Genomic DNA, 11268 nt, shown 5'->3' with positions numbered 1-11268 from the left:
CTGATTAGAGATGTCTTTATGTGAACATGTTGTGTGTGAATGTGGACGGACATGTGCCTCTACCTTCCTCTGTGCATGTGCGTGTGTGTGTGTGTGTGTGTGCGTGCGTGTGTGTGTGTGTGTGTGTGTGAGTGTGCGTGTGTGCGTGCGTGCGTGCGTGCGTGTGTGTGTGTGTGTGTGTGTGTTAACTGACTAGGCCCCTGTCTCTCAGTAACAGGTTAGTTTGTTTCCCATCCAATGGCTTTACATGGTAAAACAGCTAGGCTAACAGGCTCCAGGCTGTGTGTACTTCACCGGAGCTGTTCACTGTCACAAAAAGACTGGGAGTGGGATTATACAATCGGACAGGGGGGCAGGGGATCGGGGCGTACCCACACACACACACACACCGGGTCCATTCCACTACAACAGACTGACCTACATAACGTGTGATTAAATCATAGGACTTATCTTAGACCTTTAGAGAGGTTGTCTCTGACAGAAGAAGAGATATGGAGAATGCCTGATAGAGGTAGAAGAGTAGGAGAGAGAAAGGGAGGAGAGAGAGGAAGAAAGAGAGAGAAAGGGGGAGAGAAAGAGGGAGGGTGAGAGAGATTGAGAATGACTTGGAGAGACAGAGGGAGAGAGAGCAGTCCCTCCTGCTCAGCTTCTAGCCAGCCTGTCAGGTGAAATGCTCTCTTTCCGCTGTTTCTTTCCTTCTAATCCTCCTGTAAATCTCCTGTAATCGGGCGAGAGCATGCTGCCTCCTGACAAACTTACAGCTACAGGCTGCCTGCTGCCTGACTTTGCGTTCATTGTCTATGTAAAGACCTGGGAGGAGGATGGTGTGGCGGTGGTGATCTATCGGACAGCCTAGGCACACTGTAAGGAGGAGGTTAGAGCACGTTAGCTGGAGCAGCACGGGTCTGTTGTTGCTGGTACTTAGCCAGACAAACCCAGAGGAACAGAGGAAGAGGGGATGCATATGCTATTGTCCCAGGAAGACGGAGAAAGGGAGTAAACAGAGGGAGAGAGAAGAGGACAATACCCGCCATTGGATAGACAACCATTTTATGGTGAGACTTGTTGGCATGTATGGGTTTGTAACTCTGTCAAAGGTCATGGTCCCACTACTTTCTGTACAGAATCTTATCAGAGGCACATGCTGTGGATTGATAGCACCTTTTATAATGTTTTATAATGTTCTCCTTCCACAGTTTGTTGTTCGGAGAAACAACAGAGACTTGTGAAGTTGTTAGAGAACAAGTTGTTGTTATGTGACCCAGTAGCACAGGAGGTTGGTGGCACCTTAATTGGGGAGGATGAGCTTGTGGTCATGTCTGGAGCGGAATCAGTGGAATGGTATCAAATACATCAACCACATGGTTTACAGGTGTTTGATACCATTCCATCTGCTTCGTTCCAGACATTATCATGAGCCGTCCTCCCCTCAGCAGCCTCCACTGCTCAGGAAAACGAGAGAGAGAGAGAGAGAGAGAGAGAGAGAGAGAGAGAGAGAGAGAGAGAGAGAGAGAGAGAGAGAGAGAGAGAGAGAGAGAGAGAGAGAGAGAGAGAGAGAGAGAGAGAGAGAGAGAGAGAGAGAGAGAGAGAGAGAGAGAGAGAGAGGACACGTTGTAGTGATATCAATCTTCATTCTTCTAAGAGGAACAGCAAAGGAATGAAAATAAAGGCTTGTGGGACTTTAAGAGGTTGAGTGTTCCTATCTGTGTTTAAACTAGATCCTACATGATCCTACTTAAAGGAAGCTTTTAGACTAATGAGTAGGCTAAGCTGTAGTCATGTAGGTAGTTAAAAAACGTGGTAAGGCTAATTCTTTGGGAAGAGATTGGAAAACGTTGCTATGTGATTCTGTAGAGAAAAGCAGGGCCAAGTCAAGCAGCTAGAGAGATAAAATCACATCAATGCCCCTCTGTGGACGACAACTTTGTTTATGTTGCGGTGAAAAATAAGGTTTTCCCATCCCTGCCCATTCACACACACACAAGCAGGTGTGCACACACACACACACACATACACAATGGAGCGTAGAAACACATTCACACAAAACACATGCACACACACACATGCACATAAAAACACATGCACACATACACACACACACACACACACACACACACATATAAACACATTGTTTTTCTGTAAGCAAAAGACAGAGAAGCAGCATCAAGGATGGCTAAATATAGCAGTCAGTCCTTGAAGCAAAATAGCCATTCTTTTTCTGTCTGAGCACAGAGATGCATTTGGGAATTTTGTTTTATGCAACGTGAGAAGTTACAGATAACTTTCTCAAACAACATTGTTGCTGATTGTTACCAGGGCAGTTACCAACATTGTTACCAGGGCAGTTACCAACATTGTTGCTGATTGTTACCAGGGCAGTTACCAACACTGTTACCAGAGCAGTTACCAACATTGTTGCTGATTGTTACCAGGGCAGTTACCAACATTGTTACCAGGGCAGTTACCAACATTGTTGCTGATTGTTACCAGGGCAGTTACCAACATTGTTACCAGAGCTGTTACCAACATTGTTGCTGATTGTTACCAGGGCAGTTACCAACATTGTTGCTGATTGTTACCAGGGCAGTTACCAACATTGTTACTGATTGTTACCAGGGCAGTTACCAACATTGTTGCTGATTGTTACCAGGGCAGTTACCAACATTGTTACTGATTGTTACCAGGGCAGTTACCAACATTGTTGTTGATTGTTACCAGGGCAGTTACCAACATTGTTACTGATTGTTACCAGGGCAGTTACCAACATTGTTGTTGATTGTTACCAGGGCAGTTACCAACATTGTTGATGATTGTTACCAGGGCAGTTACCAACATTGTTGCTGATTGTTACCAGGGCAGTTACCAACATTGTTGCTGATTGTTACCAGGGCAGTTACCAACATTGTTACCAGAGCAGTTACCAACATTGTTGCTGATTGTTACCAGGGCAGTTACCAACATGGTTACCAGAGCAGTTACCAACATTGTTGCTGATTGTTACCAGGGCAGTTACCAACATTGTTACTGATTGTTACCATGGCAGTTACCAACATTGTTACCAGAGCAGTTACCAACATTGTTACTGATTGTTACCAGGGCAGTTACCAACATTGTTACCAGAGCAGTTACCAACATTGTTACCAGGGCAGTTACCAACATTGTTACCAGAGCAGTTACCAACATTGTTACCAGGGCAGTTACCAACATTGTTACCAGGGCAGTTACCAACATTGTTACCAGAGCAGTTACCAACATTGTTGCTGATTGTTACCAGGGCAGTTACCAACATTGTTACCAGGGCAGTTACCAACATTGTTACCAGGGCAGTTACCAACATTGTTGCTGATTGTTACCAGTGCAGTTGGTGTGTGTGTGTGTGTGTGTGTGTGTGTGTGTGTGTGTGTGTGTGTGTGTGTGTGTGTGTGTGTGTGTATATACACAGATTGGTTGATTAGTACCCAGCAGGCTACTCTACTCTAGTTGAAGGTGAAGCCCCATGCAGTGACAGATGCTGAGCAGGCCTGGCCCAGCCTGGCTTCCCAGACATGATAGCAGGCAGGCAGTCTGCACCATATGCCCTGTCTATACCCATTACACACACCCTATCACTTAGCCTACATAGGCTGACTCACTGAGAGAGAAGCCAAAGCTTTTTGCTGAATTTCTTATTCCTGAAAACATCATTCTTGTTAGTCTGTGTTCAGCAGCAGTAGACCTCCCTTTTCATGTTCTTTAGATAATTGCTTTAAAAGTAAATGCATTGAATGCTTATTAAACTCTCCCTGATAGTTTATGCAATGTGTATAAAGCAGGCTTACAGTGTGTGCTCAGTATAGACATTAGAAAACTTCCCAAGAAGCTTTATTTAAACGCAAGGTTTATCTATTAATCCTGGTATTGACCTCCAGATACAGACTAGACCGTCACGTTCAGTGTGTCTTCGAGTAGGGTGTCCTGGTGTCCAGTAGGGCGTCCTGGTGTCCGGTAGGGTGTCCTGGTGTCCAGTAGGGCGTCCTGGTGTCCGGTAGGGTGTCCTGGTGTCCAGTAGGGTGTCCTGGTGTCCGGTAGGGTGTCCTGGTGTCCAGTAGGGTGTCCTGGTGTCCTGGCCTCAATCCAGTTACAAAACGTCTATCGGTAGCGCGTTGGTTGCACCGTGACGAGGCTGAGAGGGCAGATTATTTCTGACTGCCGTAATTGTTCAGATTACAATACCTCCTCCTGTCAACCACACCTGGCTGGGAGAGGTTCACCTCAGGTTCACCTCAGGTTCTCCTCAGCCTGATTCACACTATAGGACCTAAGCTACCCAACCCTAGCCGAGCTGTACTAGGCTGGCCTGGTTACGAATCCCCCATAGTTGATAGAACTGTGCTGAAAAGGACAACGTAAAAAATAAAATATCGGAGCAAACACAATACAGGTTGCATCAGCCCTAGAAGGTGAATTGGTCATTAAGGCTCTCCTCAGGTCTGGGGGGATTGAGGCTCATCTACTTTACAACCTCACTCACTCACTCTGACTAAGACCAATCAGTGGACCAGTCCTTACACTCAGACCAGGCTGGAAATAGAAAACATAGGAGTATTGACCGTGCCGTCTCAGGTTAATGGGAACCTTAGGACGCTGTTCAGGGGCAACTTACTTGACAGATCAACATCGACTGAAAGATATGGAGATGAGAGGGTCAACCAACTATGTAGGCTAATGATTACAAAATGTTTTGTCACATTGGTAATTGAATGTAGTGTAAATACAGACTCTAACGGATTGTTTGATGGCTATTCTTATACAATATATGCATGTTTCATGCCAACTAGATCCATGCTGGTTTATTTCAGTTGGTTTATTGTGAGCCAGAGAAGGTTTAGAGACACTCTCTATGAGCTATTGATAAACACTCTTTGATTTAAAAAAAAGGATCATATCTTGGGGAAATGGAAGAGAAGGGAACCAAAATAGGGTACGAACAGGACGTTTGATTCCTCACATCCATAATTGAGTTGCCAGTTGTTTCACAATGTGTAATTGAATTAGAGCTCTCTCTGTGGTGTAAGAGTGTGACAGTCATATTGTGTGTGCATGTGTGTGTGTGCGAACGCGCTCTTGCTGTTCTGTGTCTGTTTGTCTGTGTCCCTCCAGTCATGTATGTCTGTGTCTATTCTTCCAGGGAGCAGCTGTGATGTGGTAATCATCAGCAGGGTCCAGGCAGGGTCCTCTCCACATCTCATCCTCCCGTGGGCAGAGGAGGCCTCTTGGTCAGGTGTGATCTCATCCTCCCGTGGGCAGAAGAGGCCTCTTGGTCGGGTGTGATCTCATCCTCCCGTGGGCAGAGGAGGCCTCTTGGTCGGGTGTGATCTCATCCTTTCAGTGGTCCACCTGGTGGTCCAGTGATGGCTCATGCACAAGATGATCCCCAACTAGGCGCTGGCCCGTCCGAGGATTCTGAACTCTCTGAGAATGAGTCCGAAACGGCGAGCTTGGTGTCAGAGGACTCTATCATGCCAGACTATGAGATGGAGCGGGGTAGTGGAGGCACCACCTCTACGCTGTACGAGGCCTGTAACAGGAACGAGGTGCTGACGCTACAGAGGGTCCTGGAGAGGGGGGTTACTAAGGAAGAGGTTATGGAGCTGGACATCAATGGCATGGTAAGGACTATGTCATGTTTCCCTCAGGTGGTTCTGGGTTCAACAAGTATTTGATTTCTCTCTGCCTTAGAGCAGTGTTTCTCAACCTTTGGCCTGCGGACTGGCAATGATTCCCGGGATGATACTGACTGGTCTTTGAGATGGTTGGCTTATACTTTTTTAGTGAGTTACTCAAATGTTCATTTTAATGTAAGGGGTCCCACAAGGAGGAAGAACAAAAGCTTGGCGGTTTCTGGTACATAAAAGGGGGAGAAACACTGCATTAGAGCATATTGAATGACCACATCTGGGCTCGGCTTTGTTTCCATGTCAGAATGGTCTGATGCTTGCTGTCTCCAGAGGCTATGTGGACATGGTCTACGGTCTACACACTTGTCCACTGATCAACATTAACCATCAGGACAATGAAGGCAACACAGCACTGATGATTGCTGCCCAGGCCGGTAAGCATTGCAATAATATGCTGGCTAGCTTTGGTGAGCATATCATATCATATCATATCAATAGAAGCGCCTATTCCATGATCTGGTAGGGGTCACAGCATTATACTCAGGGGTGTAACTGGAACTAAATCAACTGGTAACTTAATAATCACAGTCAACGGCCATTCAGTTACAAAACTTGTTAAAATGTTCCCCTGAAGATTCCCACCCAATTCCACTGGTGATAACAACTATGGCAACTTAAACCTTCCTAATAACAGCCCCTCTCTCCACCCAGGCTATATCTCCATTCTAAACTTCATCCTGAACTACTACCCTAAGATAGACCTGGAGGTGAGGGACATCCGGGGCTTCACTGCCCTCATCAAGGCAGCCATGCAAGGCAGGGTAGACTGTGTGTCTTCCCTCCTCATGGCCGGTAAGTGGCTATAGTCAGTAAAATTGGACTATTGGAGTAGTCATTGAACAGAAGTCTTTGCGTGCAGGGTTGGAAGGACTTCCAAAGACTATTTCCATGGGTTTTCCTTTTCCAAGTGGCGCAAAAACCCTTCCTCTCCATACTGACAACTTCCTAACTGATATCTTTAATAAGTTTATTCACGAATCAGTAGAAGCACAGTTACTATGGTGAAATGGGTTATCAACTTATCATCATAGAACTAGATTGACTATTGTATTATTCATTAGGTTTCTATGGTTACTGTGAATGTGTTAAAGAAAAAAAATGGTGCACTATATAGGGAATAGGGTGCTATTTCAGACACAGACCAAGTGTATGATTATGACAGCCATTTAGGTGGAGAAGGATGATGACGCACATCTATCTGAGTTCAAGGATCAAATCTGAGGACATTGGTTTTCTATTCTCGTCTTCTTGTCTAATCTGGGACTAGCTGTTTTGGGTTGCAGGCTGGATTAGCTTTGTGTGGATTTACCAGGACTGATAGAGACATGGCTGTGGTAACACCTATTAACGGTACATAAGTCAAAACAGGTCACCATCAAGTCACCCTACTACCTATTCTTATCTGTACCATAGGAGGCTGCTGAGGGGAGGACGGCTCATAATAATGGCTGGAATGCTGGAATGCTGATTGTCCCTTTAATTGAAACCCTTGATTCTCCTGCTTCAAACTGGAGATGTTCATAAACACATACTGTCTCATTATTAGCCAATCAAATAGTGACAGTTCTCCTCTCTGTAGCCGCCGGGCTATTCAATTCCGGCCCTTGCAGGCCAAAACATTTCTGTTTTTTTGCTTCTACCTGATAGTAAATTGGATTCACCTGGTGTCCCAGGTCTGAATTGGTCCCTGATTCTAAGGAGGTGAAAAATGGAAGTGTTTCAACCCCCAGAACCAAAATTGAATAGCCCAACTCATAGTGTATTGCTGTTTATGTTAATATCCTCTATCTCCCTCCACATTTTACAGTTCCTTCACAAGCCACTTAGTAGGACGATTACATTGACTTGAATTGTCTTTGAACTGTCAGAGTACATGCCTCACACATTACATTATAAAAATCTAATCTTGATCAGTTTCCCTCATTTCTTTAGTGCCTAACCTTGTTGCCTAGCTCCTGTGATCATTTTGGCTGTGCGTTGTTTCTCTGTCTCCCTGCCTATCCCAATGTCCAGGTGCAGATATCAATGTAGTGGATGAGGTCCGGGGGAAAAGCATCATGGACTGGGCCCTGAAGACGGGTCGCTTCGAGGTCCTGCAGCGTCTCCGTTTTCTCCAGGCGCACCCCATCGCCGAGCAGTTCTGCGACAGCTACGTGATAGAGTGGCCCGAGCTGAAGGAGCTGGTTGCCAAAGGTTAGAGAGGCCGGCCGACAACCAGAGGGTTGCCGTTTACAATCCCTGCCCCGGCTGGGAAAAAGCTGGTGGGCAGTGGTCCAGTAGCCTGCTGTTGTAACCTATAAACTGCTCCAAGGGCGCTGCACTGCGGCTGACCCATTTATCCAACCTCTCCATTGGGCGTGCGTAGAATATGTGTGTTTCTCTGTAGTGTGTCTCTGTGACAATAAATCTGAATCAAACTGTATTGCAATGCAAGAAATGTTACTAGGTGTTCTACATAGAAGTAATCTTCTATCTTCTGTCTTCTTCTCAAGCCATGATCCCCAAAACACTGACTCAACGTCTGAAGGACAGCCTGACCATTAGCTTACCCAAGGACCCTCAGGACAACGGAGTGATGGACCACCTGGTGAAGATGACCACATCCATCCACAGCCCTCTAGTCTCCACTGGCTGCCGGCCCCTCTGCCCCACAAGCCCCCCCGAGCTCGGGAAGAGGCGCCTGGCCGTGCCGGAGCTGATGGAGAAGCACAGCAGTAAGGACCTGGAGGAAAGCTCTGTGTGTCATAGTAACGGTGTGAAATGTTCTTTCAAGCCTGCGCCAGCGTCGTCGAGCCCCTTCTCACTCGCCAACTGCTGCTCGTACGCGGAGTGGAGGGATAGTATTCTCTCGATGGCTGCCAGCGGCGTCCGTAACTTCATCCCTTGTTCCATGGCCCACCGGAACTCTGTATTCCCGTCTAGTTGCATCCCCAAGATCACCTTCACCAAGTCTCAAGACAAAACACCCAAGAAGGCGAAGAAGGCGAAGAGGCACAAGGGCCACCTGGAGCCTCCGGTCTGGAAGTACAAGGCAGAGAAGCAGGAGAAGAAAAAGGAAAAGGAAAAGTTGGAGGAAGAGAAGCAAGCGCAAGAGAAGGCACTTAAGAAAGCTAAGAAGAAGGCAGCCAAGGTGGCGGCCAAGTCAAAGGAGCCTGCCAAGGCAAGTTAAACTGCTGTCTGTAAAGTGCCACAGAGTGGGAGCACAGAACTCTGGGAAAATAGAGCGACCTCTGTGCTGTCATCAGACGGAAGAGGAAGCGAGACACCCCACTCGCAGTTTTGTTTACTGATTGAATGAAAGTCAATGAACTTAGTAGACCAGACCCAGCTGCTATTGCATTGGTGTCCATGGGAGACCCACCCCTGTTAAGTAGACCATTTTTTTCAATGATAAACGGCCTGAGAGAATCTTGATTTATCCACCATCTTTGCTGTCATCTCCTACTAACTCCATTGTATCCACTGTGATGATGTCATATAAGACGGACAAGGGGACGGCTCCCCTGTGGTGGCACCTGCCTGGGGTCATCATGGAGGCTCAGTTGCAGCCCTACCTTGGGGCCTCTAATAACATGGGTGGAAACTAGCATCTGAGCCGGACCAAGTCTAATGGATGGACTGTTGTTTTTCCTCTCTGCTGGGATATGCGGCTGTAAGGACTGCAATGGCCTGGACATTCCTAGACATTATTATTAATGTATCTTTCATGTGGAATTCTCTTTTTCTGTTTTAAATTATTTTGTTGATTTATTTATTTTTGAGAGTTCAGATGTTAAAAAGATCAGTAGAGTTTGTTTGGTCTTCCATGTTTATAGCTAACCAATCGAAACTGTGAAGGAACCAGAGCCATAGCAAATAAATCTCTAGTTTCTGATAAGCAAGGTACTTCCTGAAAAAGAAACAGGACATTAACATGAGTTAGGCAAATGATTAGGGAGGATTATGAACAAGGTTTCAGAGTTGCCTGTTTGATAAACCTCATGGTCAGATATAGCACAACCAGACCTGGGGTCAAATACAATTTGAAAGCATTTCAAATGTTTCAGCTGTGCTTGAGAGAGCTTGCCTGTTGATATGGAAACAATATAAAAGTCCCAAAAGTGCAAACCACACCCAACTGGCACTCCAGGCAAGCTAAAGCAAACGCTGAATGTTTTTGTAAGATTTTGAATAGTATATGAACCCAGGTCTGACCACAACGCACATCTGAGTTCCAATCTGCTCTGTGCTTTGTTTTCCTATGTACTCCAATTAGCTGTCTTCCGAAAGAAGTCGATTTTTCACTGTTACCGGTGAGAGGACTTTTGACTTTTATCAAGAGTAGTAATACAATATCAGGGATCCCCTCAGTTTTGATGAGGCTCAGGTATTTAAAGATAAACCTGAGTGGCTTATTATTACGTTGCACAAACCTGCTCAGTTAGAATAAATTGTTTGTTGATCCAGTTCACATGTTGTGATGGAGCTGAAATGTGAAGTATGTTATTCAGTAGGAATCCACTTCTGTCCTAATAGTATGTGATGGTTATTTTTAAATAACACCATCATCCTCGTCAAGGATCCAGAAAATCGTATGTGTAGTGGCTTTTGCCAGTCAAAAACCATTGATGTGTCAGATACGGCTCCTACAATATGAAAAGATACAACAGGCCTAATGAATATTCTATTACAAAACCAAACATTAAAACGTTTAAAAACACAACATCCATGTGACTTAGTGATGATCCTTCTTCCCCCTATATCCGATAGATTTAGCAGCTTTGGCTATAGGCTAAGCTGGGTTAGTGTGTGAGCTCAGTGAGCTTGTTAACTGGTGCTATTATAGTCACAGTCAGATCAGACAATAACCATGTAGCCTAACCATAGATATAGCTGTAACCATGGGGTGTAACCATACAACCTAACAATAAATACGTCTGTAACCATGGGGCGTAACCATACAACATAACCATAGATACGTCTGTAACCATGGGGTGTAACCATACAGCCTAACTATACAGTACTTTCAGAAAGTATTCACACCCCTTGAATTTGTCCACATTTTTTTGGTGTTACAAAGTGGGATTCAAATGTATTTAATAGTAAAATTTTTTGTCAACGATCTACACAAAATACTCTAATGTCAGTCTGGAAGAAAAATTCTAGCATTTTTGGGGGGGGGGGGGGGGGGGGGGGGGGGGTGAGAAAAACGGATAAATTCTGATTAGAAAAGTATTCAACCCCCTGAGTCAACACATGTTTCTGGGTAAGTCTCTGAAAGCTTTGCAAACCTGGATTGTATATTTTTTATTATTCAAGCTCTGTCAAGTTGGTTGTTGATCATTGCTAGACAGACATTTTCAAGTCTTGCCATAGATGTTCAAGATGTTTTATTAAGTCCAAACTGTAACTAGGCTACTCAGGAACATTCGGTGTCATTTTGGTAAGAAACTCCAGTGTATATTTGGCCTTGTGTTTTAGGTTATTGTCCTGCTGAAAGGTGGATTTGTCTTCCAGTGTCTGTTGGAAAGCAGACTGAACCAGGATTTCCTCTAAGACTTTGCCTGCGCTT

The 11268-nt window shown here is 45.3% G+C and overlaps 1 protein-coding gene across 1 annotated transcript; it reads left to right on the top strand.

Annotated features, from left to right (window-relative positions):
* Nucleotides 1-624: 624 nt before the first annotated feature.
* On the top strand, nt 625-10816 carry LOC110532698 (photoreceptor ankyrin repeat protein). The gene is made up of 6 exons (XM_021616792.2): nt 625-1055; nt 5168-5648; nt 5962-6091; nt 6369-6509; nt 7731-7910; nt 8210-10816. The coding sequence occupies exons 2-6, from the start codon at nt 5391-5393 to the stop codon at nt 8884-8886; spliced, it is 1386 nt and encodes a 461-aa protein (XP_021472467.1). The 5' UTR covers nt 625-1055; nt 5168-5390; the 3' UTR covers nt 8887-10816.
* Nucleotides 10817-11268: the final 452 nt, after the last annotated feature.

Source organism: Oncorhynchus mykiss, chromosome 9, assembly GCF_013265735.2.
Source record: "Oncorhynchus mykiss isolate Arlee chromosome 9, USDA_OmykA_1.1, whole genome shotgun sequence".
Taxonomy (NCBI): Eukaryota; Metazoa; Chordata; class Actinopteri; order Salmoniformes; family Salmonidae; genus Oncorhynchus; species Oncorhynchus mykiss.
Note: the sequence above shows the minus strand (reverse complement) of the source record. Positions and strands in the feature narration are given on the sequence as shown.